Raw genomic sequence first — 22,247 nt, 5'->3', positions numbered from 1 at the left:
TTACTTTAAACAGGTTGACTTCCATCCCTTTTATGCCTTTCTTCATCCCAATATAGAAATGGCATGAAGAACAGGAAAGCTCTGTCCACACTGGCCATGCCCCAGTCCCGGCCACCCCCTTCCTTTCTAACTGTGTCATCGGCAGTGTGGCACGTGTGATCCATGGCGGACAGAGGGCAGAGGCTTTGACAGCTGTGACTGGGGCTGTTCACGCACCCGCCAGGTTCAGGGCTCTGGGGAAAGTGTGCCTGCTCTGCCCGCCCTGTGGGGCTCACAGGCCTGTTTACATGCCAGCCGCTTCTCTCCTTTCTTTGAGGCCTGAATTTACTTCCCATGCTTTATCAGCCGGCAAAGAAAGCCCCAAAAGGAACGGGCATTAGACCCCCCTTCTGCCCCAAGCAGTCACTCTGAGTTTGTGGACTTTTTTTTTTGGTCATCAGAAAGTAATGACATCAGGCCAGTCACCTGCTCTGAGGCCAAGGATTCATAAAAATTGGCTGCTCATCATTGTTTATTCATCATAAGCTTTAGTAACTTCCAGGGGGGTTAAATGCCACTTGGTCAACTTGACTGTCACAACCCAAATTTGTGAAGCAGAACAAATCAACACTTCACATTTTAGTATCCTTGTGTTGACAGATTCTAGTGGTTGCTGGTCTGGTGGTTCCACCCAAGTCTTCCCATCTCGATTTTCATGCTCCCTCTTCCCTGATCCTGCGAGCTCTGTATGCATCCACAACACCCATCTGGACTTGGACCATCGCCCCTCTATTAACAGCCTGCTTTTGTGTCTCGTTACTCAGTTGATATTCATTGCAAACTGAGGAAAGCCTCCAGGAGCAACCTGACAGCAGGGTTATGGCCTTCTGGGGACACTCTTGTGATAGTCAAGTTCAGCGTGGGGAGAAGTGCGTGGACTCTCGTCACACGGGGCGCTTAGGAAAGCAAATGTCCTTCCTTCTTCTCATCTTTTTGTTCCAGTAGCCATGAATAAGCTAATCTAGAGAAAAAAAGAATGCACAAGGAGAGTTAAGCAGCCAGTAGAATTTTGTTGGAAAAGTTAACTGTAACCTGATGCCATGTTTTGAAAAGTCTGTTCTCATTACAAAACAAAATGCCTTATGTGCCTAGAGCCTTGGTGAACTCAAGACATATATTATCCATGCTTTAATTACTCCATGATTTAAACACTTATTCGGCACCCTATAGACCAGTATGATAACATGTGAACTTCACTCATCATTTGGAAAATCCTTTAAGAGTTGTATGCCTGCTGAGCTCCACGAGGAAAGAGAACACACCAGAACAGGGTATGTCTACTTTGACAGCCACATTTAATCATGCTGGAAAATGTCGTTGCTGAGTGGCGAAGCAGCCATCTTCCTTGTCAGGGACAAGGCTCCATGCATAAGCAGAATCCTGACACGGAGCCAGACTCCAATCCATGTTTATTTTATAAATATTTATTAAACAGAAGAAACTGAGTACTTCTCTAAAGGTATTTTTAGTAATCATGTTAGAGTTGAGCTATCTTAATGTCATTTCTTAGGGGAAGAAAAATGAACAGTCAGAAGTCCAGTACATATATGTAGGTGCAAACATTCAGATAAATAAAATAAGATGGCTGCTACCTCTGGCATTTTATAAATCATATGTCAGCATTTATAATCCTTAAAGGAACAAAAAGTGTAAAAAATTCAGGAGTAAGAGTGAAAGCATGCACATTTTTTTTTTTCTGTTTGACTTGAGGGCAAAAGAATGGAAAAAGACAAGACCTCCAGGCTGCAGGCATACTGCAGCTGTTGGACGCCTATTCGGACTTGGAAAACTGAAGAAATGAGATATGAACAAAGGCAGGCTGGCCTGATAATCTATCTGCCTAGGTGTCATGAGCTAACTTATTTTCCCTTCAATAATTGCTTAATTTTCCTCTTCCAATGTGTGCATAGCATATTTAAAGATAGCCAGAGTGCAGGATGCTCCTGATCTCCACCAATACCAAGAGATGTGACCACAAAGCCCCAGTGATTCCTTCATACCAGGCTTAATGTAGAAATAAAAGACCCATTTTACAGATGACAAGTAAAATGTCATAGCTACCGTGTGGGACAGGAATTTCATTTACCCTTTACAAAGGCCAAATGGGAAAGCTTTTTAAAATTTGTTTTTGTTTTGGAGGGAAGGGGCAGATGGGGATAGGAGCTGGATGAAACACGGCCCTAAATCAGAGTCTCCCGTACACCTCTCTAGAACCAACCGCTCAAGCTCAGTGAAGACAAATTCCCTCCTCCTAGCTCTCTGAATGGTCAACACAGAAATCCATTCAGAAGATGAGATCAGAAAGAAAATAAGGCGAGGGCTGTGCCCTAAAAATGCCACAAACTTTCCACAGTATTTAAAATTTCGTTCAAGTGGTCCTTTATCAAGACAGTTCTTTTTTTTTTTCAAGATGAAAAGAAAAAAAAATCCTGTAACTTACCCACAAGGACAGTTTGAAAGGTGAATGAAGTTTTCTATTTAAATGCATACCATCACTGTGGAGAAATTACTGGATTGTAATACTGGAGAATGCTAGAGAGAGTGTGGACTGCTGTGAGAAATACATAGAATTTCTTCCTTGTCTTTTAGTCTGCATCAAGTTGTGAAGGTATTTTTAAATGTGGAAAATGGAATGAAAAATCTCTAAAACTAAATTAACACTGAATCCATAAAACATACCTTTTATTGCAAGGAATATGCAAGATAATGGGTCACCACCCATTCCATACATGGGGCAACTTTTCTTGACTTGAAAACGTTTTCAAATATATTCCTTAAATGTATCCTTATTATTTAACAATAAGAACTATGTATCCTTATTCAATTTTTTTCTGCCATGTTACTATACACAAAGAGCACATCGTACCAAGAAGGAAAACAGGTTTCTTTTGAAGAAATACAAAGACAGTTAGTTGCTCTATTACACAACTTGGCTAATAAAGGTTTTATGACAAACTCTGCTAAAATAACACTTAGTATACGTCCACAATGCAGTATCAGGCTTTCTGTTTTGCATATGACTCCAGGCACAACAGCAGCAATTCTGCCAAACATTTTGATAGAATTTGGGATTTCTTAGAGTCAAGCTAGGTGTTCAAATTCCCTCCTTTATTTTCTTTTCCAGAAATTCTGCAAAATAGAGATGATGACTTAGAGTCTAACACAGAGACGATATTAACTCTCAATGAAGCCAGAATGTGTTTATTAAAAAGGAACCGTCCATTCTCTGCAGAAATGATGACCCCTTGTCCCAAGCATCACTTAAAAATTCAAAAGTATTGGCAAGCCCAGCACAGGAAAGTGTTTTACTTCACAATTGCTTCTAAAATGGTTAATATTGGCTGTGGACTTAGGTAAATCAGGAAAACCATGACAGGATCTTTGTGTGCTGATCTGTGAACATAAGGAGCCAAATAACATTGGTAAGAGCCCACTTTTGCTCCTTTTGCTTTCCTCCTGAGGCCAGGAGAAAACTGAAAAGACAACAGGAAGTACACAGGGAGGCTTTTTACTTTGAGGAAAGATAAGCATCCATTTTGAAGTAATTTGAAGAGTGAGAATTCTGCTTTTGAAGAATATCAATGCCACTTTTCATGGAAACTCAAGATTAATGCAAATGCTGAGGTGCAATTTCTTTACAGGTGTGACTTTCTTTTTCCTATGGAGTAAGAAAGTAGATTAAGAAAACCTCCCCCCAAAGGGGGGAGCAGATTATTAGACTTTTGACACCCCACAGAGTAATTTCACATTAATAAAGAGATGTGGGATTTCAAAATTTTAAATGTTCCTATCCTAGCTAAAAAGTCATGTCAAGCTTCCCCTCGCATCCCCCCAACCCCACCCAAAAAAAACCAGGCCTGAATTGATGTGAGATTTCATACAGATTTTAGGTCAGGTAAGATAACTTTTGGGGAATGATACAATATGCTTGATTCCAATATTCATTTTTAGCTCATGTATGTTTGCATCTTTCTCCTGTTCTGCCGCTCTTGTATCCACAGACAGATGATTACATTCTCATACTGGGTACCCAGAGAAGGTCACAGGCTTTACATCAATGGCAATTAGTCCCCTTTTTAAAATGGAAAATGTCATTAAGTTCTTGAATAATTCAAGAGGAGAGGTCACAATACAGTGTCCCTTTTGGGGGGGTCTTTATAGTGCAAATGGCAAAACAAGGCGATCTTATCAGTAGGAGTAGATCTAAGGTTTACAATGTAGCTCTATTTAGTGTGACAGGAAAATTAAATTACACGAGGCACTCATTCATTGTCGCCCGTTAACAGTCTTGGGAAAATTGTGGATCCCCAGGGGCAAATCACCGACGACGTGCGAGGCAAATAAAAATATTTCCTTTTAACTGGTTGCTATTTTCTTTGCTTCCTTTTGAAAATGAACGTAAGCGTGCCCCCACAACTCTCCTTGAAAATTGGGCCCCAAGCCTCCAAAACGCGACCGCAGCTGGTGGGCAGGTTAATAACTGGGGAACGTGGGTCTGTTTCCTCAGCGGCAGCCTGGGCGCCAGCAAACGAAATACGGCAGCAGGCCTCAAACAGGAGCCGGCTTCCCCTGCTCCCCGCCGCGCTCACCCGGTCGGCTGACTGATTCCTCCGTGTCTGGAACAGGGCTGCTCCTCAACTCCTCGTGGACTGAGGAGGCCGGGAGGGAGCCCGGAGTGACCGCCAACCACCTACCCTCCCTGGGGAGAAAACGCCAGGGCGCCCCGGGCGCTCGCGGCCGTACCCTGGCTCCGGCGCTGGGGCCGCGGGACCAGTTAAAATCCTCAGAGGACACGGAGAGATGCAAGCTTCCCCAAGGCCCTCCAGGACATCCCAGCCGCCGCGGCGGTCCCAGCTAGGGTTCGGGGGCGTGGCTGCCTGCGCGGCTCCCACGCCGGCCGCAGGCGGGTCCGCGGCACCTGTGCACCCTGCGCCCGGGCCCCGCGCTCGGTCCGGACGCGGCCGCCGGGCACCTGCCTGCAGCTCCCGGCGCCCGCGACCGCGGCAGCAGGCGGAAGCCGCAGACAGAAATGAAGTTCGTGGCGCCCAGGCGGCAGGGGTGGAAGCGGCCACCTCGAGTTGCCCTCGCTGCGCTTTAGGATCTGGAAGAAGGCAAGAATGACCGCCCCTCTGGCCATTGCTTTTCTAGGCCCCGATTCTCTTTTGTTTTCCAAAAAACATGTATCTGGCACTTCCCTCTCTCGGCCTCCAGCACCGAGGCCCGGGAAGTCCGGTGCTACCAAAATGAGCCTAGGGCGGGCGAGACCCGGCGCTCCGCCGCGTCTCCGCGCTTTGCGCACCCGGACGTGGGACAGCCGGGTCCGCGCGCCCGGAGGCTCCCAGCGTGTCGGGGGCTCAGCTGACCCGGGCGTGGGGCGGCTGGCTTCGCGGAGCTGCGCAGAGGGTTCCCCCGCCACCCGCAGGGAGCACAAACGTGTCTGACCGCCGGAGACTTGGTCCTGACTTCGGAATGAGAAAAGCGGGTGCCGCTCGGTTTTTGACGCGGGCCTGACTTTAGTAACAGGTACAAAGGGAGACATTTAATTGTTGAAGAAAAGTTATATTCCAAAGTGATGGATGTCTAGGGCTAATAATTGATGCCTGAGCCCCAATATATTTCCAGTAGAATTAAAGAACACATTTCGTACTTAAGGCAGTGCGGGGAGCGGGAATATTTAGAAGTTTATTCATTTTCTAAAAGCTTCAATATAAGCAAATACTTTGTGGGTCCAGGCTGCTGTAATTCCAAAGACGATTTCCCCTGGTTTTAATTTGATTTGCATTTTTTAAACGTTGATAATATTCAATTTCATGGCTGAATACACATGTAAACAGGTCGTATTTTCGCCCCTTGCACCAACAATGTTGCTTGTCTGAGAGTGCCATGGGAGGCTACACCTCCCATCCCCAAAATATCTTCAGGTTTCTCCTGAATTATTTTTCAAAAATTAGCATGATTTTGCATGGGCTTCGGAGGTGGAAATCTTTTACAAAATGTCTAAATTGCTCCCCAGGTGTGGGAAGACCCGAGAAAATATTGCACAAAGGAGGTGAAGAAAACAAGTTCCTACTCTACATAGAATCTATTCTATTTTTACCCAGAAACAGTTTTAATATTTTATTAATAGTTTTAAACAATCCAAAAATGATAGATACATTCACTTCCCCCAGAAATGTTTTTAGTGTAAATTCCATAGCTAGAAAGACAAACATTAAGAAATACAAAGAAATTGCCTCTGTAAGGAGAGGTTTAATTAACACCATTGAGCTATCTTATCAATTAAAATTTAGAGGAAAATAAGTGAAACTGGGTAATTAGTTAAGCATATCAAAGCTGATATTTAACAAAATAGTATTATCAGTAATAATGAAGCTGGGACTCTCCTGGCTGCAATGTGAACAGTTCCATCAAAGACTTACACGAGTGGATGGCAATCTGTTCTTTCATTTCCGCAAGACACACCACAGACTTATACATTGTGCAAAGAAATGGTCAAGCCTCATCATATATGCAGATAGACTGGCACACGATAAATACATTCTACCCCAAATGTATTTTGTACTTCTTCGCGAAATTGTGCTAGAAAAGGAAAGGAACAAATAAATGACATACTTTATTTGTTTTTTCCAGGAGTACTTTAAGAAAACAGCAATCTAATTTCAATAACTATCCCTCTTTTTAAAATATTTATTTGTTTAATGTCCATTACAGCAGAACAGTCAATACTGTGAAAGAAATTTCTATCTTAAGCACTAAGAATTTACAAACTAAAATGTTTATTTTTTTTAGGATTTTCTTTAATTGTAGAGTTCATGGACAAGATTAGCAATTTAAATAATAACAATAAAAGATAGAGTTTTGGCATCTTGGAAAGAACAGATCCAGAAATTAATGAGACTTTTAAAGAGCTTTTTGTTTGAGGCTGGCTGATACTGAAAACTGTATTTTAAGTTTAGGCAATATTTTTTGAAAAATATTTTATATCATGTGAAAGGTGTTTAAGCAAATAAGAAAAGAATTCCATTTGAAATAGTACCAAATTTTAAAAAAGAAAGTTCCTTAATTTTTTGAAAGTACATTCATTGCAGGCTGATGGTGTCAGACACCTTAAGGAAAACTGTTCTTTATCATGTATCTCCTTTTTTAAAAAGAATCATTGCATTTTAAATTATCATTTAGGATTTGTACTAATCCTCTATGTTGTTGTGAATGGCTAGCAATTATGTCTTTCTATTTATTTTACACAAATAGATGGCAGAATATGAAGTTCAACAGTGACTACTCTTTTAGAGATAGAGCTGAATGAAGGGGACAAATTAAAACTATGATCCATTCAGAGAACTGCAAATTGTGGACATTAGGAAACATCTTTCTCTTTTTCTATTAGTAACGGTGGAGTAAGGGGGATCTTGCTAAGAACCTTAAATGTTTGATCATCAGTGTAAACTTGACAATTTAATTTGCTTCTACCCCAAAAAAATTCTGTATCCAGGACCAGGCAGCCCAGTCCAGAAGCCCAGCACGCACCACCGCGGGGTATCCACCCCTCACCCCAACTTTGTTCAGCTGCATCTCAGTGGTAACAGGCTTGTCAAAGATGGAACCAGTGGGGGAAGGGAGGCGGGGGAGGAATGGCTTAGGGAAATACCTGCCAAGTATTTTAATCAGGTGGGGACTTTCAGAAGTGGCAAAGTAGGAGTCCCAGAGGGAAACCCTTTCTAAGTTTTCCCAACAGATTTAGTAACTTGGGAGGTTACGCCCTTTGGAAAAGAGTCAATCCTTCGAGGATGGCATAGCACCCCTAAAAACCCCAGCTGCAGAGGGGGCAAGTTAGCTGAGGGCGTTGTAAAGGGGCCAGGGTCTGAATGTCCATTCCTGATTAATAGGAGCCTGAAGGAGGAGAGGCTTGTGTGTGTGTGTGTGTGTGTGTGTGTGTGTGAGAGAGAGAGAGAGAGAGAGAGAGAGAGAGAGAGAGAGAGAGAGAGAGAGAGAGAGAGAGAGAGAGAGAGGGAGGGAGAGAGGAGAGAGAGAGAGAAGAGAGAGGAGAGAGGAGAGAGACGGCCTCGGCCTGGGAGAAATCCCGCAGTTACGTTTACTTGTTTACTGAGCAAGGGTAAAATCTAAACAGCGCTTTCCACAATCAATGAAAGGATCGCCTCAGGTTCCAGAGTTGAGCTCCCTAAATGAGTCTGGCATTCTGATAACTGCAGGTTAGCACCTGCGATCAACTTCTTCCCACTGTTTGATGCTGGCAGGAGATAGGGAGGCATCTTGTTCCTGAGCTCTGTGAGGGTAGAGGTGGGAGGGGGATTTAATTGTCTGCCTGGGTGAATGGAAATGTCCTTTTAAAGCAAAGGAATCAAGAGATATTGGCCTTTAATTGGTAAAGTCCGCTGGTGGGAGGGGAGCGGTAATTAAAATGGAGAGTGGATAAAATATAAATTGGATACCTGCCCCCACTTTCCCCCATGAACAGCCCTATGATTGCTTTCTCTTCTCTGGCAGGCTCCAGAAGTCTCCGCACTCAGCCTGAGTGTAGGTAACTGTCATGCTCCATGCATTCTTCCCACCTTGATCTAACACCTCAACTATCCAGTTTGGAGTGGGGAGTATGGTTTCATCTAGAACTCCTTTCTCCTCCAAGATCTGACATCCCAGGCCCTAACATCCTTGTATTGAGCGGGCCTTGGAATACAGTTGTCCAGAGCCTCCCCTGAAATCCCCAAATGGAAGATGCTAAGTCAGCAGGCAAACCCACAGGACTAGAAACGGGAACAGGACGGTCCAGAGAACTTGTAGGTTGAAAAGAAAAGGAGACCTTCATGCCCAGCCTGAATCCCAGGTGTCGGGGGGGCCAGGGCTCAGTCCACACCTTGTCCCCAGGGCCTGGCGCGATCAATGTCAGTCCTTATTTGCATGCGCACCCATGTGCACCTATGCTCAACGGGGAGCTGGTGCTCTTCTCCCAGGCTGCAGGCCTTCTGAATGCTGGGCTGCACCCTCCCTCTATGATGGAATCAGGCCAGTCCACCTGGGCCAGCGTCTCTCTGCTCAGGGGCAAACCTCAGAGGCAGGCGTTTATCCAGACCTGCATTTGTACGTTTGGGGAATGAGTGCTGTGTGGGCTGGGGCCTCGCTGCCCTTGCAGCTGGAGCCCAGCAGTGGGCGGAGCATCCCCACAAACTGTCACCTGTGCTGTCAGGCCACCAGGTGCGGGTCAGTGGGAGGTCAGAGGCAAGAGTCTCTCAGGACAGCCCTGGTCCCTGATCCAAAGTTCCCGGTAAGGAATAAGGCTGACAGGCTGCATCTCAAATAATTTGGCTATGTGGATGGTTTAAGCCCATCTGTCAGGTCATTGTTTCTGCTCCGGACATTTTTCTCTTCTCGCACATTTTCTCTTTCCAATCACTCTTGCAAGAGCCATCTAGCTGCCGATTCTCTCCCTGTCTCCTCCCATCCGGTATTAGCCAGCTGCTCCAAGCCGCGTCCATGGGGTGGAGTCTGACTAAAACTCTGGCCAGCTTTGAGAGACCATGATCTCAGAGGAATCCTAACTGTGTTGCTCCAAAGAGAAATAAGAATCCAGCCTGATCCCAGACATCATGCACCCTAATCTGCCCTAGGACAGGGAGTGGGGTCTTATCCGTCCTTCCAAGAAGCCTCCAGCCTCACTCTGCTCTGTTTCTTTCTAGCCTTCAACTTTCCCCACTACTAAAGACAGCTAGCTCACTTTGAAAACACAGGGGGTTCTGACAAAGATGGTAGAATGAAGGGCAAAGTTTTGCCAAGAAATGGACGTTTTCTCTGATTAGAGGGTGAATTTTCTCAGCCAGCAAGTCATTGAAGTTACAACTTCTTTGTGTGTAGGAACAGCTCAGTTTAATGTAGTTCAGAATCACAGAATAAATTAAAAATATGTAGTGAAATTGGTTTCTTTTATTTTAAATTTCTGAAATTGGGTTTTAGAAGATAAGACAAGCAGAAAGTTTAGCACAAGGTCATGTATTTCTACCAGAGTATACACATGTTGATATTCTGATTTCTTTGCTAAAGAGACTCTAGCCTCCTTGCAGAGAATCCTCTGACCCAGGTCCTACCCTGGCTGACACGTCCCCTCATTCCTTCACAGAAAATGGCATTTCATCATCTGCCCTCCTTAGTCCTCCAGCCACCTACTTCATGACTTAGCTTCTTCCAGGCCCTCTCCTCTAAACACTTCTCAGTAATATTTTCTTCTTTTAAATAATTCACTTTTAATATTCATGTCTTCAAATTAAATTAAAAACTGCACGTTCTTCTTTACATGAGCAGTAATTCCCCCATGAAAATCCATTGTATAATTATGTCTGCTTCATGTAAAAAGAAGCAATAATTAATTGAGATCATATTTCTAATTAAATAGCAAGTCAAAATTCATACAACAGGCAATACTCTTGATTTGCTAGGGTCATTACTAGCCCTGGTCCAAAACCATTCCTGTTTATTCTTGAACCATTTGTGGGGTTTTTTCCCAAATAAATTAAACAATGGAAAAGCTGATTTACCTATGAAGAAAGTCTATCCCTGAGCTATTTAAGCAAGCAAAAGTGGAACTATTTAGGCAAGTGGAATTTAAAAGTAGCAAACAACTCTCATTCCAGAGTTCTACTGTGCAAAATACTGCAGTATTTTCCCTGACACATACAAATTTGTGATACTGAAATTATCTCTCTCAGTTAATTTGATATGTTCAAGTTAAATAAATATGGCATTGCTGGCATGGTCTGACATCACAGGGATTTTTGCTGCCTCTGATTAGCCTCAAGAAGGAGGTGAACCCCAGGCACTTGCCCTAATGAGAATGTGAAACCTCTAGTTTTGCATGAATGAATGCAACTTAATTTGTGTTGCTTTTTTCAGCACTCCCTGACAGTAGAATACCCCACCTTCTTTTGAGAGAGAGAGGAGCGTAAAGGGTAAGTAAGTCAATGCTTTTTAATGGGGACCTGGTGGGGAGGGGGTGCATGTGGCAGTGACATCTGATCAGCTCACGTCCTGTTGGCAGTGAGCTGGGAGCTCTGAGGAAAAGCTACTAATGTGAAAAATAAGCACACTGTTAGAAGATGTGCTTGTAAAACAATCCTGTCCTCTCTACCTGTGCATGAGAGGGACTTTGATGGCAGCTTCTCTGGCAGAGGACATACAAAGAATTTGGAATGAGCCCCAAGGGTGCAGGGGTTGAGGGGGAGGAGAGAATAGGAATCACCTCCAGTCTGGCAAAAGGGACCACGATGGAATGACAGCTTGTAAAATAAGCCTCCATCAGTCTCCCAGGAGACAGCCAGCCTCCACTTGGGTGTTCCCCGCTTGTTAGCCTCAGTTATAATTGGCCTCTCCTCCCATCCCACGTTGTTGGTTTTCTGTGTGTGGCTTTTGGTTTGAGTGTGTTAGGTCATCAACAGATACAATGGTGGGACGGGGCGAGGGGGAACACACATGATTGTTTTAAAGAAGAAAAGAGAAAAAGGGTAAGAGTGGACAGAAAGACTGTGAGCAGAATGGGAAGATGTTCAGGATTTAGGCTTCCAAGGCACCCCCTGGAGTGCTTGGGGGTGGGGTGCTCCTGGGAATTTTGTCAAAGGGGGAAACACACCAGGATCTGGGTACCCCACTGAGCACCACTGGGGACATGCATTTATCCCATGCAATTTTTGTTTGCTTGTCTCTAGAGGTGCCTGTGCCATCTTGCCCATATATCCAGTGCATCTCTTCAAAAAGGAATTTTCCCCCAAATCCCAATCATTGTGGCATGCCCTAGAAAGGATGTGAGTCTGGGGTGGAAGGCCTAGCGTGCAGCCTCCGCTGCCAGGAACACAGGCACGTTCCAGACAGCCTTTCTCCATTCACTTTAAAAATAATTTCCTCACTCTTCTCAAGATCTTTTTCTCCATTCCTCGTGTCTTTGTTTCTCCCCTTTCAGAGGAAACCCAATTCTGAGAGTAAAGGGTACGAAAATTACTATCTGAAGTCTGCTGTCAAGCTTTGCAGTCAGGAATATTGTAGACACAACCCATTGTTTTGCTCAGAGGGGGCATATGAGGTCCTGAGACCCTTAGATATTTATTTACTGTAAAAAGAACATTTGACAGTGGAAGAAGCAAGAATGGAATTGAATTGAGTTGCAAACTTTTGGGGAGTTTTTTCTTGCATTTTTATTTTATTTTTTTACATTTCACTTCATCAACACTTAGCTGGTCAGGTTTGCCATGGTACTGTGGCCAGGGCTGATTCCACAGCGTCCCTGACCCAGCAAAGTCATAGGAGGTCTGAAATACTGCTCTTCTACCACAGCCTGGAAGGCAAATTGGGGCTGGTGGTGCTAAGGTGTGTGTATGGGGGTCTGTTCTGCGCAGCTGGACTTGATGCCTACACCTCAGTGAGCATTAGCCAGCACCTGCTGTTCTGCAAGCCAGGGCCCTGGTGGGTGGTAGAGAAGGTTCCCTTTCCTATGGCCTTTTGCAGGGTGCAAAGTCACAGCCAGGAAGGCCCCTAATGCTTTCTCCGGAACGTTCTGGTCTACATTTCCCAAAATATTTTGTTGTGGTGATCCTCAGCCCCCACTCCTGAATCCAAGAGGATCTCTAGACTCCTGATGCGTGGAGGGATGAGCTGCCCTCAAGAAAACCAGTTACTCCGACGTACCTCCACCTACCTTCTTCCGCAAACACCTCCCTCTCTCCCCTATTAAGCCTTATCTCTTGCTTCTCACCGCCCCACCCCCACATTAAAAGGCCCCCAAAGCACTGAGGACTGGCTTCTCTTTATAAAGCAGAGAGAAGGCAAGCGATAAAGATCAGGGGTTTAAATTGGCCATTTGGAAGATTACATCTCTTCAGCGAGGGTCTTTCTTTCAAAACTCGCACTGAATTAAGGGCCGCGGCTACTCCGCACCAGGCTCTCAAAGACCGGCACCTTTTCATTTGGCCGTGGAGTGGGCTGGGCGAGGTGACCGGGCGCCATCAAAGGCTCGAGGGAAGGCCGCGGGGGCGACACTCGTCTAATAACAAGTAATTGACGTATTCGAGGCCGCGCATTACCAGCGGAACTGGAAGTCATTAATTATTTAAAAACGATTAGCCTAGCGTGTGTCCTGCAGGCGTTCCATCCTGTTCCGAGAAGAAAACCATCTAGGCGGGCCGGACCTGGGCTTGGAGGGCGGCCGGCCTGCTCTCCAGCCGGCTTCGGGTGGGGTGGACAAAGCGCGTGGCTCCAGGGAAGGAGGGGAAGCTGGGCCGATGATCCCCACACACAGAGAAGTCCACATAGCCGACCCTGCCGATCATGGGGACCCATGTGTGTCATTTGGGTTACTCGGGCCCATGCCTTCCCGCAAGCGACGTAAAGACGCGGCAAGTTCGGTTCGGTCCCCCTGACTTGTGTCCTCTGGCACCCGCCCGGCCAGCCCCCGGCAGAATAGGGTGATCCATTGATTGCCCCCAGCCCGGTTTCTGACTTTCCCTTGGACCTTGCTCGTAACCCAGGGGCTCCCGAACCTGTCTGCTGCGGTGAGTGCCTGTGCGCAAAGGCCACCAGCCGCTACTTGCAGCGAGGACGAAAGTTCACCAGCTTCTCAGAAAGGCCCTGTCCCTCACCTGCTGCTGCGTGGTCTGAGGGCTTCAGGGGGGGCTCCGGGAATGGACTCGAACCCGTGCGCGCCAATGGCAAGGAGCCTGATGCGCCGCCACTCTCGGGCTGCTCCGCAGCCACCCTGTATCTGCAAGCGTGTCCAGCTGAACCCCACCTCAGACTCTGTAACCAAGGGCGTTCCCCCAAACTCCCCTCTCCACTGTCCCTGGGAAACACGCGGCCCTCGGATCGAATCCCCAGCTCAGAGCGACTGCAGGGGCCTGCGGTGGCTTCCCGTGGCTTGGGGGCCCACCAAGCTCTCAGTGCTCAGAGCCCGGATTCAGTCTGAATGTGTAACTCTTTGCTTCTCATCCTCGCACATGATGCGTTCTCAGAAATCACTGGAGAAAGGGGCCACCTTCCAAATCCCAGGGTCTGCACCGACTTGGTGTCTCACTCTCTTCCCCGCCCCCTGACCCAGGCGTCTGAGTCGGAGAAGGAGGACTGGCGGCGGGGAGGGGAGGCGCGCGGACAGGAGTGGGGGGCGGCCGCGGCCAAGGGGACCCGGGTGCGGCCCCCGAGTGGGCGCGCTCCCTACCTGCGCTGCGGCCGGCGGGCGGCGGAGCGTCCTGAGCACGGAGGGAGGCGGCCGACTGCTCCGAGCCGAGGCATCCGCGCATTTATTTAAGCTCAAACGGAGCGACTGTTGACTTTAGCACACAAAGCAAAGATTTCACTGCCCGCTAGTTTAAAAATGAATATTTTACCAAGATATCGATCAGCGTTATAAAATTCAGTTAAGTACAATGGGATCCTGGCAAAAAAAAGAAGGGAGGTGGGAGGCAATATAATATCTGTGCAAATTTGCTGAAGTGTGACGTGGCATGGAAAGTTTACCCTCCTGGAATTCGGATCTACAATGTTTTTTTCGGTTGTTTACTGACTTTGTTTATTCACAGATCACGGTTGCTTAAACCGGCGCGCGGACAGCGCGGGGAAAAGAAAGAAGAAAAAGAGAGGGAGGAAAACAGAATCTCTACACCTTACAATACTTAAGAGTCCGGGCGACGGGCGGAGGGCGCCGTGCGAGCCGCAAGCTGGGCGCCCGGGCTGGGGGAGGGGCGGAGGCGGGAGCGGAGTGTGAAAGGCACAAGAGGCACAGAAAAGCCTCTGAAAGCGCCGGGCTCCCCGACATCCTTTTTATGTATTCGGACAGAACTATATCTTATCGGCCGGGATCAGTGGTGGGGGGCTCGCTAAGTAGTTTAAAACGACCCTCGCACAATGAGCTTGCGATACGAAACATAGCAGGTTAGGGCAGCGCTTTCAGTCTCCATTGTCCCCCACTCGGCCCCCGGCCCTGCCTCTCGGCTCCTTCGCCACGGGAGCCTTTTATGTGATAATGAAACACATTTCAGGCCGGGCTCGCGACGTGTGTGTCCTTGCCGGGCGGAGGGACGGCCCTGATTGCTGGCTGTGGCCTCCGGATCCCCTCACCCTCCCCAATTTCTCGTCCTTGTGTTCTGCGGGACAATGTGGTATGTTAAAAAGGGATTTGGAGGCAGGGGCGGAGGCGAGGGCAAACCCCCTCAAGCGCGTGGGAAGGCCAGGGTTTGAGGGGGCTAAGACCCCCGCAAGGTGGCAGAGGGCGAATGAAGGGACGGTCTTCAGGGTTGGGGCGAAGCTGGAACCCTCTAGGTTTGTACAGTCGAGAAGTCAAAAAAAAAAAAAAGTCTCGGAAACAGGGGCCTGGGCTTAGAAACCTGAGGCAAAGAGTCCAGGTCTTCGAAGCCTGCGGAGAGTTCTCACCCACCCACCGCAAGCGGGCAGGTGTGCGGTGCGGAGCACGGGATGGCCCCAAGTCTGCGGGCCGAGACCACGAGGCTCCTGCCCTCGCCCGGCTAGCTTGCAGGCCATCAAATGTCCCGGGCAAAGTCAAAGCCAGCCCCGTTTGCGCCCAGGGTTAGGCTTCACCTCTGGGCTTTCCATTTTGGTTGGCCGCCAGATTCCGTGGCTAGGCTGTCTGCTGGGAGAGAGCACGATTTGTAAGAATTTATTCTAGGTCTTCTTTATACTTTGGATTTTCCTTTAAAGCCTACAAAATACTCCCTCATTCCCTTGGCCCTGCAATCCTGACTTGCCAACACAGGCTAACAGAGCTCTGTGGGAGGGTGTTGGGTTTCAGGGTAGGGAGAAGGCCAATTTGCAAGCTCTCGGGTATCGCCACTGGCCCCAGTCACTTTGCAAGCCCCGCAAGAGACCCCATGCATCTTCCTCATCCCCAAATATATCTTGTTTTTAAAAGTTTTGGATCATCACCCTGAGTGATCCCTTTAAAACCAATTGCAGGAGAAAGTCGCCTGTTTCTCCAGACCTGGGCAGGACGGGGTGGACCTAGAAGCCTCACTACTTCTGGGCTTAACCTAGATCGTCCAAGGTTGTGCAGCACACCAAGTGAAGGAGGAGAATGGGGAAGAGTGGTGGAGTGTAGACAGAAGCCTGAAGCTGTAGAATCCAGGCAGACTTCCAATTCCAGAGAGGGGAAAAGAGGGCACCAGGAATTTGCAAATTCAATCTGGACCTACTAACTGAAAGGGAGGCGTTAAGAAGTATTTCTGGAAATACAGAAAACAATGTAAGATCCAGGCTTCTCCCCAGAGACACTAGCCCTAAAGCCCAAGGGACATCAGCAGCATTGCACCTTCAAGTGGCCCAGGTGGAAAATTAAAATACATGGTTTTCTCCAAACTTTAAAGATAAACCTGCATCAAAACCACTGAATGGTCCTTCTGGGATCTGTGTATTTCCTAGTGTGTAAATATAAACTCAAAATTCAAAAATTAACCACAGACAACATTGAGTTTAACTTAATGACATGCTTGCTGAAGTGTTCAGAGGAGGGTGCACTGATGTCTGAAATTTACTTTGAAATGCTTTTAAGAAAATAAGATGAATTGACCAATGGAGGTGTAAATAGATGGACAGATATGCAACATAACAAGTACAGTGACTGCAGGATCTGGGCAATGGGGATTATGTGTTTTCCGTAAAATTCATTCAACTTCAGTATGCCTGAAAATTTTAATAAAATGTTGGTAGAACAGCGACCACCATACTCCCTCCTACTTAAAAAGAAAAAACCTGCAACTGCTAGGCTCTTCCTCCCTCCACTTGTAAATAATTTCTAAACCTATTTATTTTTTAAGTCAGGCAAAAGCAAAAACAATCTTGAAGATTCTAAAGATAAAACCGGCAATAACACTTTAATATAGATTTGTGGAATTCTGGTCCTTGCAGCCAGAACACACATTTATAAGCCATAAATAAAGCACACAGAAACCATAAATTAATCAGACCCAAGACCTGGATTTCACCGTGTCAAGAATGGGAATGCATTTTCTTTTTCTTGGTCATTTACAACAGACCCTTACATCAATTTTTTCTTTTTAAACAATAGTACAACTCTGTTTCTCTGTTAAAACTACATGGTTTTACACTGAGTCACTCACAAAAGTTTGTGGCTTTTTTTGTTTTGACTTTTTTTTTTGTTTTCGCTCTCTCTTTTTTAATAAAGACTTCCCTGCAACAACATAAATGGAGAACAACAACAACAAAAACAGATTTCTCAGATGCTTAAAGAAGCAGGCGTCTACACCGCAGTGGAAAACGGAGGCTTGTCACTTTTTCTCCCGTTTTTGACTGTCTTTCCCCCCTTTCCCTCCTAACGTAGAACAACAGGTATCAGTGGCGCCCGTTTGTTTGGGCGGGCGGAGCCGCAGAGAGCTAGGGAGACCGCTGTCCTGGGGGCGGGGTAAGGGATTTCTTCTCCCCGTACGCTCTCCAGCCCACTTCCTCTGCCGTCCCTGTCCAGGGCCACAAGGCCACAGCGCCTTAGGAGGAGTTCATGATGGGCCGGGAGTACACGCCCTGGTAGTAGGAGGTGTCTGCGGCCAGGGGCGAGGCGTCCAGGCCCCCTTTGTTCGTGACTGGACCCATGGCAAGGCTCCCTGGCATGGGGGAGCCGTAGCCGGGGTAGTGCATCACCTGTTCATAGGCCTTGAGGTCCATTTTGTGGGGCTGGTGGTGGTGGGAGTGGTGCTGTTGTTCCGAAGACATGAGGTTGTTGATGGAGAACGGGTGGTTGAAGGCGTAGTGGTGCTCGGGCTTGAGGTGGGCCTCCGGCGGCAGGCCCGGGTGATGCGGCGCGCCCAGCAGGTGGGCCGCGGCCTGCTGCTGACGCCCGGGCGAGGGTGCTGGCTGCGGAGGGCTCAGGGCCGCGGCCGGCGTCCCCTTCAGGTCGCCCAGGCCCCCGCGCTTGTGCTCCTGGCACGGAGAGGCGCTTGAGTGCGGAGACTCGGTGCCTGCTGGAGGCTCGGAGCCCGGCCCGGCGGCCTCCCCGAGCGGACCCGGAGCGGCCTGGGCCCCGGCGGCCGCCTTCTTGCCGCCGCCCGTGGCTTCCTTCAGGGCCAGTTGCTTCTCGCACTTGAAGCGCTTCTGGCGGCGCAAGTAGCAGCCGTTTTCGAACATGTTGCCTGAGTCGGGGTGCAGGGTCCAGAAGGAGCCCTTTCCGGGCTTGTCGGGTGAGCGCGGCACCTTGAGGAAACAGTCGTTGAAGGAGAGCGAGTGGCGGATAGAGTTCTGCCAACGCTGCTGGTTCTGTCGGTAGAAGGGGAAGAGGTCCATGATCCACTGGTAGATCTCGCTCAGCGTCAGCATCTTGTTGGGGCTCTGCTGGATGGCCATGGTAATGAGCGAGATGTAGGAGTAGGGAGGCTTGGCGTGTGTGTAGCTGCGCCGGTACGTCTTGGGGTCGCGCGCGCGACTCAGGCCCGCCTGCCCATACATCGGGCTCATGGAGTTCATGTTAGCGTAGGGGGCCAGGCCGCCCATGGCCCCGGCCGCCTGCCCCCCCAACGGGCTTAGGCTCGGACTCAGGTGGGGCCCCATGCCCGCTACGCCAGCAGCCCCAGCCGAGCCGCCCATGCTTGCCATGGCGCCCGCCCCGGGGGACATGCCGGCCAGGGACGGGCTCATGCCCGCGCCCACGTACGAGGACATGTTCATGGAGCCGGCGCTCATGTTGCCCGAACCGCTGCCCATGGCGGCCGCCGACATGCTCATGTACGTGTTCATGCCGTTCATCCCCAGGCCGGCGTTCATGTTGCTCACCGAGGAGTAGCCCTGCGGACAGAGCCCGGGGAGGGAGGCGCACAGCGTTAGCACCGCGGCGCGAGCGCGCCATGACCACCCACCCACCGAACCAGCCCAGGCCCCCTCCTTCCGTGAGGCCTCTGGGGAGTCTTTCCCTCGCCAGTCCCCGGCCGGGACACCAAGTCTGTTTCACCCAGAGCGCGCCGCGATCGCCCTTAGGGAGGCTCTGTGCATGTAGCCGGTTCCTAGCTCTTCTGCGCCTCGCTCAGATTCTAAAACAGGGGTCCCTTGGAGCACTACCAAGCCAGGAACCCAAAATGCATCTCTCCTCCCCAGAATACCGATTTGGCGCTACGGCCTCGCACGCCACTTTTGACCCTACGAGTAACTTGTGGGGACATCGCGCAGGGTGCCTCGGGTGGCCTCAAGCAGACATTGTCCAGGGTTCTCTGTTCAGCCTTCCTCCCGGGACCACATCCTTGGCCCCAGGGGAACCGAAACGCGGTGCCTGCGTGGAGCCTGGGGCCAGCCGCTGGCACTGAACGGAGGAATAGGAAGGAAACCGCGAACGAAACTACACGCGGATGGGCTTTGCAGCCACAAACTTTCTTTATCTTTGTCAGCCCTTGTCTTTGTGCCTCTACCTCAGCCCCCAACTTCCACCTTCTGCTCTCCAGCTCCCCACCCCCTCGCCGGCCGACCTCTCACCCCTCCCCAGCCGCGCGCTGCCAAACAGAACTCTGTTAGGATAGTGCGTGGCTCGGCCACGAAGAGGATTTGGAGGCGCCGCAAGTCAATATTTGATCACAAAGTTAATATTATCTCAAGGCTAACAGTGTGTCGTATAAAAAAGAGACCCATTTGAGTCGAAGGAGGGTGGAAAAGGCGGCAGCTCAGAGCGGCTAGGGGTGGGAGGCGGGTGCGGGCGAGGGAAGCGGTCCTGAGGTTGGGGAAAGAGCGAACGCACCCACCCCATTTCTGTAAAGGGCGAGTGCCTACCTCCGGCTCGGCGTAGTAGGTGCTCCAGTCGGACGGCTCGTGCCCTTCCATCTTCACTGCTCCCAGCATACTGGAAGCCGAGTGCATGGCAGTTTAAAATTTAACAGCCACAACAAACGACCAGCAATCACCCCCACCCCCACCCTCTTAAAAAAAAAAAAGTCAGCCCAGGCTCGGTCCCCTCCCTCCCTCTCTCTCGCTCCCTCTCCCTGGGCTTCACTCCCTCTCTCTCCCTCGGCCGGCCGGAGGCGGTAGTTGGAAGTGGGCGGGAGGGGCGAGGCGCGGGAGGAGGGGTCCCAGGATGGGAGGAGGCCCAGAGCCGAGCCGGAGTGCAGAGAGCGCCGGCCGCCCGCCGCCGCCGCCGCCGCCGCGCTCGCGGGCTGCCGGGTGGAGGCCGAGGTTGGCAGTGCCGAGTTGCCCAGAGGCGGCGGGAAGCGAGCGGCGCGGGGGCGGGTGGGGGGGTGGAGAGAAGGAGGAGGAGGCGGAGGAAGAGGTGTGGACCGCGAAGAGGACAAGTGCCGCAGTGACGTGGGCGGCTGGTGATATAGCGCGGCGCGCCAGCGCGGGCCTCCAATCCCCAGACCCCGGGCAGCCCATTTGAATAATCAGCTCACACCTAGGTGAGACGGAGCCTCGGCCGGCGCCCGGCACCTGCCCCTCCGCTGTTGCGCCCCGCGCCCGCCCTGCTGCCGCCGAGTCCCGCACTCAGCGCCGCGACAGGCGAGCGGGCGCTCTAGTTCCACGGTTGAGCCCCCTCCCCTTTCTCGTCCCGGGGAATCCCCATGGGAGGAAGCCACCCTCGGGTGCCGTCCAGGGCTGTGACCCCCGTCTGCCCTGTCCATAATGCCAGTCGCCGGTGCGCCTGTCCGAGGGCGCCCCCGGCCTCCGCGCCCCGTTTCCCCTCTGCAGCGCTTTATAAAAGACGCATTTATTCATCCTAGGTTTTTTCGCTCTCAGTGCTCATTCCCAGTCAAAACAAGAAGACGGTGACAGAGCTAATTTACAAAACGCTATCGTATTTAGAAAAACTGTGTACACACCTTTAATTCGCCCGCCGCTGCTCCTGCAAGGCCCCTCCCTGTTACAGTTACGACCCGGAGCGGCTCGGCAAGGCACTCTGGGCGCGCCGGGTCCAGCCGCCTAGGCTTTTTTGCCTTCTTGGAGCCTGACCTCCTGAGACCAACAGGGCACGGCTGGCTGGGAGGAGCACTGTCCGAGCGCAGAGCCGGGTGCAGGGCGCACGCGGCTTCTCCAGCTACAGCCGACGGTTGGGAGACTGCTATTTGTCTCTGACATTCAGGACGGCGTGTGTCAAGGTTATTTTTCAGTCACAACCGAGGTGCCCACAGTATTTCGTAACTAAAACAAACAGGGCAGGAGGTAGGGGTGAAACGGGAGGAGAGCGAGGAATAAAGGAATCAATAATGGGGCACATGGAATCTGCGTCCGCAGCGTCTCTGCCCTCTCGGCTTTCCTGAGGGGCTATTTTATAAGAATTAGAAACCCCAGCAACCATAGCTTTCCTTTTTATTTTCGATTCAGCTTCTCGGTTCACATTATTATATGTCCTGGGCGAGCCACCAAGCACCCCCGTGAGCCCAGATTTGGGGGTGGGGCATTCATTACAGGTATTTGCATGTGAACACCTTTCCTGGGTTCTGAAAAGCCGGCTGGGCAGTGAGGATCCAGCCTTGCGTCATTCCCTCAGAGATAGAGAGAAAATAGGAAATACATAGTGGGTATCTGGCCCACCTGTCCAGAGTTGTGGGATAATGGTGGCAAAAGAGGCCCGGAGGCAGTAACGGAGCCTAGCATGGAGAACGGAAGGACTGGGTGAGGGTTAGACTAGACGGCGAGCAAGGGGTTGCACGACGTGCTGGGGAGCTCCTCACCCCTTTCCTCCTCCACCCCAGATCTCTCCCGCCTGAGTGGCTTTGAACCAAAGATGCAGCCGCTGGCAGTGCCCTGTGCTCTGAAACGCGTGGATGGTTTGCCCAATTCATAGCGAAGGCGTTAGTGAACCCACTGAGCGAGTGCATGGAAGGATGGCCCGAAGCCATAGCCTTTGTCGCCTCGAGCGGTGCACAGCGCTGAGGGCTCCCAGAAGGGGCAACCAGCCTGGTGAATCTGGGAAGCGTGTCGTAGCCGTAAGGTGTTCGCACACGTAATGTCGGTGCACTCAAGGGAGCCAGAGGAACCAGACCCCCAGCATGTCTCACCAGGTCCCTGAGCATGGGTGGAAACAGTCGCACCGTTCTCCTGTGGGCTTCGGAAAGGGGTGAGCAGTGGCGCTCAAAAGATAAGTTGCCTCATTTTCAAAGCTTTGCGCGCAGGCCCAGGGCAAAAATGCAGCTACACGCGCGCACACACACACATTCCGAAAGTACCATCAATCCCCATCTACTCCTCAAAGGGCGCTTCTCACATTCAGTAGAAGACAGATGCCACAACAG

At 50.0% G+C, this 22,247-nt stretch overlaps 2 protein-coding genes and 1 long non-coding RNA gene across 5 annotated transcripts; all 3 read right to left on the bottom strand.

Moving 5' to 3' along the window:
- Positions 1-493: 493 nt before the first annotated feature.
- Positions 494-15,370, bottom strand: LOC118915828 (uncharacterized). The gene is made up of 2 exons (XR_005026204.2): positions 14,243-15,370; positions 494-1,000 (listed from the first exon to the last, which is right to left on the bottom strand). It is a non-coding gene; the product is annotated as an uncharacterized LOC118915828 (long non-coding RNA).
- LOC130683849 (uncharacterized) lies at positions 1,027-7,834 on the bottom strand. Its single transcript, XM_057502667.1, has 2 exons — positions 4,629-7,834; positions 1,027-3,697 (listed from the first exon to the last, which is right to left on the bottom strand). The coding sequence occupies exon 1, from the start codon at positions 5,576-5,578 to the stop codon at positions 4,823-4,825; it is 756 nt and encodes a 251-aa protein (XP_057358650.1). The 5' UTR covers positions 5,579-7,834; the 3' UTR covers positions 1,027-3,697; positions 4,629-4,822.
- A 1,518-nt stretch (positions 15,371-16,888) lies between the features above and the next one.
- FOXA2 (forkhead box A2) lies at positions 16,889-21,085 on the bottom strand. Of its 3 annotated transcripts, XM_036892158.2 has the most exons (3): positions 20,835-20,972; positions 19,795-19,864; positions 16,889-18,825 (listed from the first exon to the last, which is right to left on the bottom strand). In XM_036892158.2, exons 2-3 carry the CDS (start codon positions 19,861-19,863, stop codon positions 17,536-17,538), a joined length of 1,359 nt encoding a protein of 452 aa, XP_036748053.1. In that variant the 5' UTR covers position 19,864; positions 20,835-20,972; the 3' UTR covers positions 16,889-17,535. The 3 variants fall into 3 exon arrangements, with proteins under 3 accessions (XP_036748053.1, XP_036748054.1, XP_036748052.1); XM_036892159.2 differs by lacking the exon at positions 19,795-19,864 and having other exon boundaries at positions 20,835-21,085; XM_036892157.2 differs by lacking the exon at positions 20,835-20,972 and having other exon boundaries at positions 19,795-20,207.
- Positions 21,086-22,247: the final 1,162 nt, after the last annotated feature.

Source organism: Manis pentadactyla, chromosome 5 (assembly GCF_030020395.1).
Source record: "Manis pentadactyla isolate mManPen7 chromosome 5, mManPen7.hap1, whole genome shotgun sequence".
In the NCBI taxonomy this organism is placed as follows: Eukaryota; Metazoa; Chordata; class Mammalia; order Pholidota; family Manidae; genus Manis; species Manis pentadactyla.
This window is presented reverse-complemented; position numbering and strand designations above follow the sequence as displayed.

Coding starts and splice junctions, on each gene's coding strand:
- LOC130683849 (XM_057502667.1), bottom strand. CDS start 5,578: ATGTCTCCCTTTGTACCTGTTACTAAAGTCAGGCCCGCGTCAAAAACC.
- FOXA2 (XM_036892157.2), bottom strand. CDS start 19,881: ATGCACTCGGCTTCCAGTATGCTGGGAGCAGTGAAGATGGAAGGGCAC. Junction 18,826..19,794: donor CCTACTACGCCGAGCCGGAG/GTAGGCACTCGC, acceptor CTCTGTCCGCAG/GGCTACTCCTCGGTGAGCAA.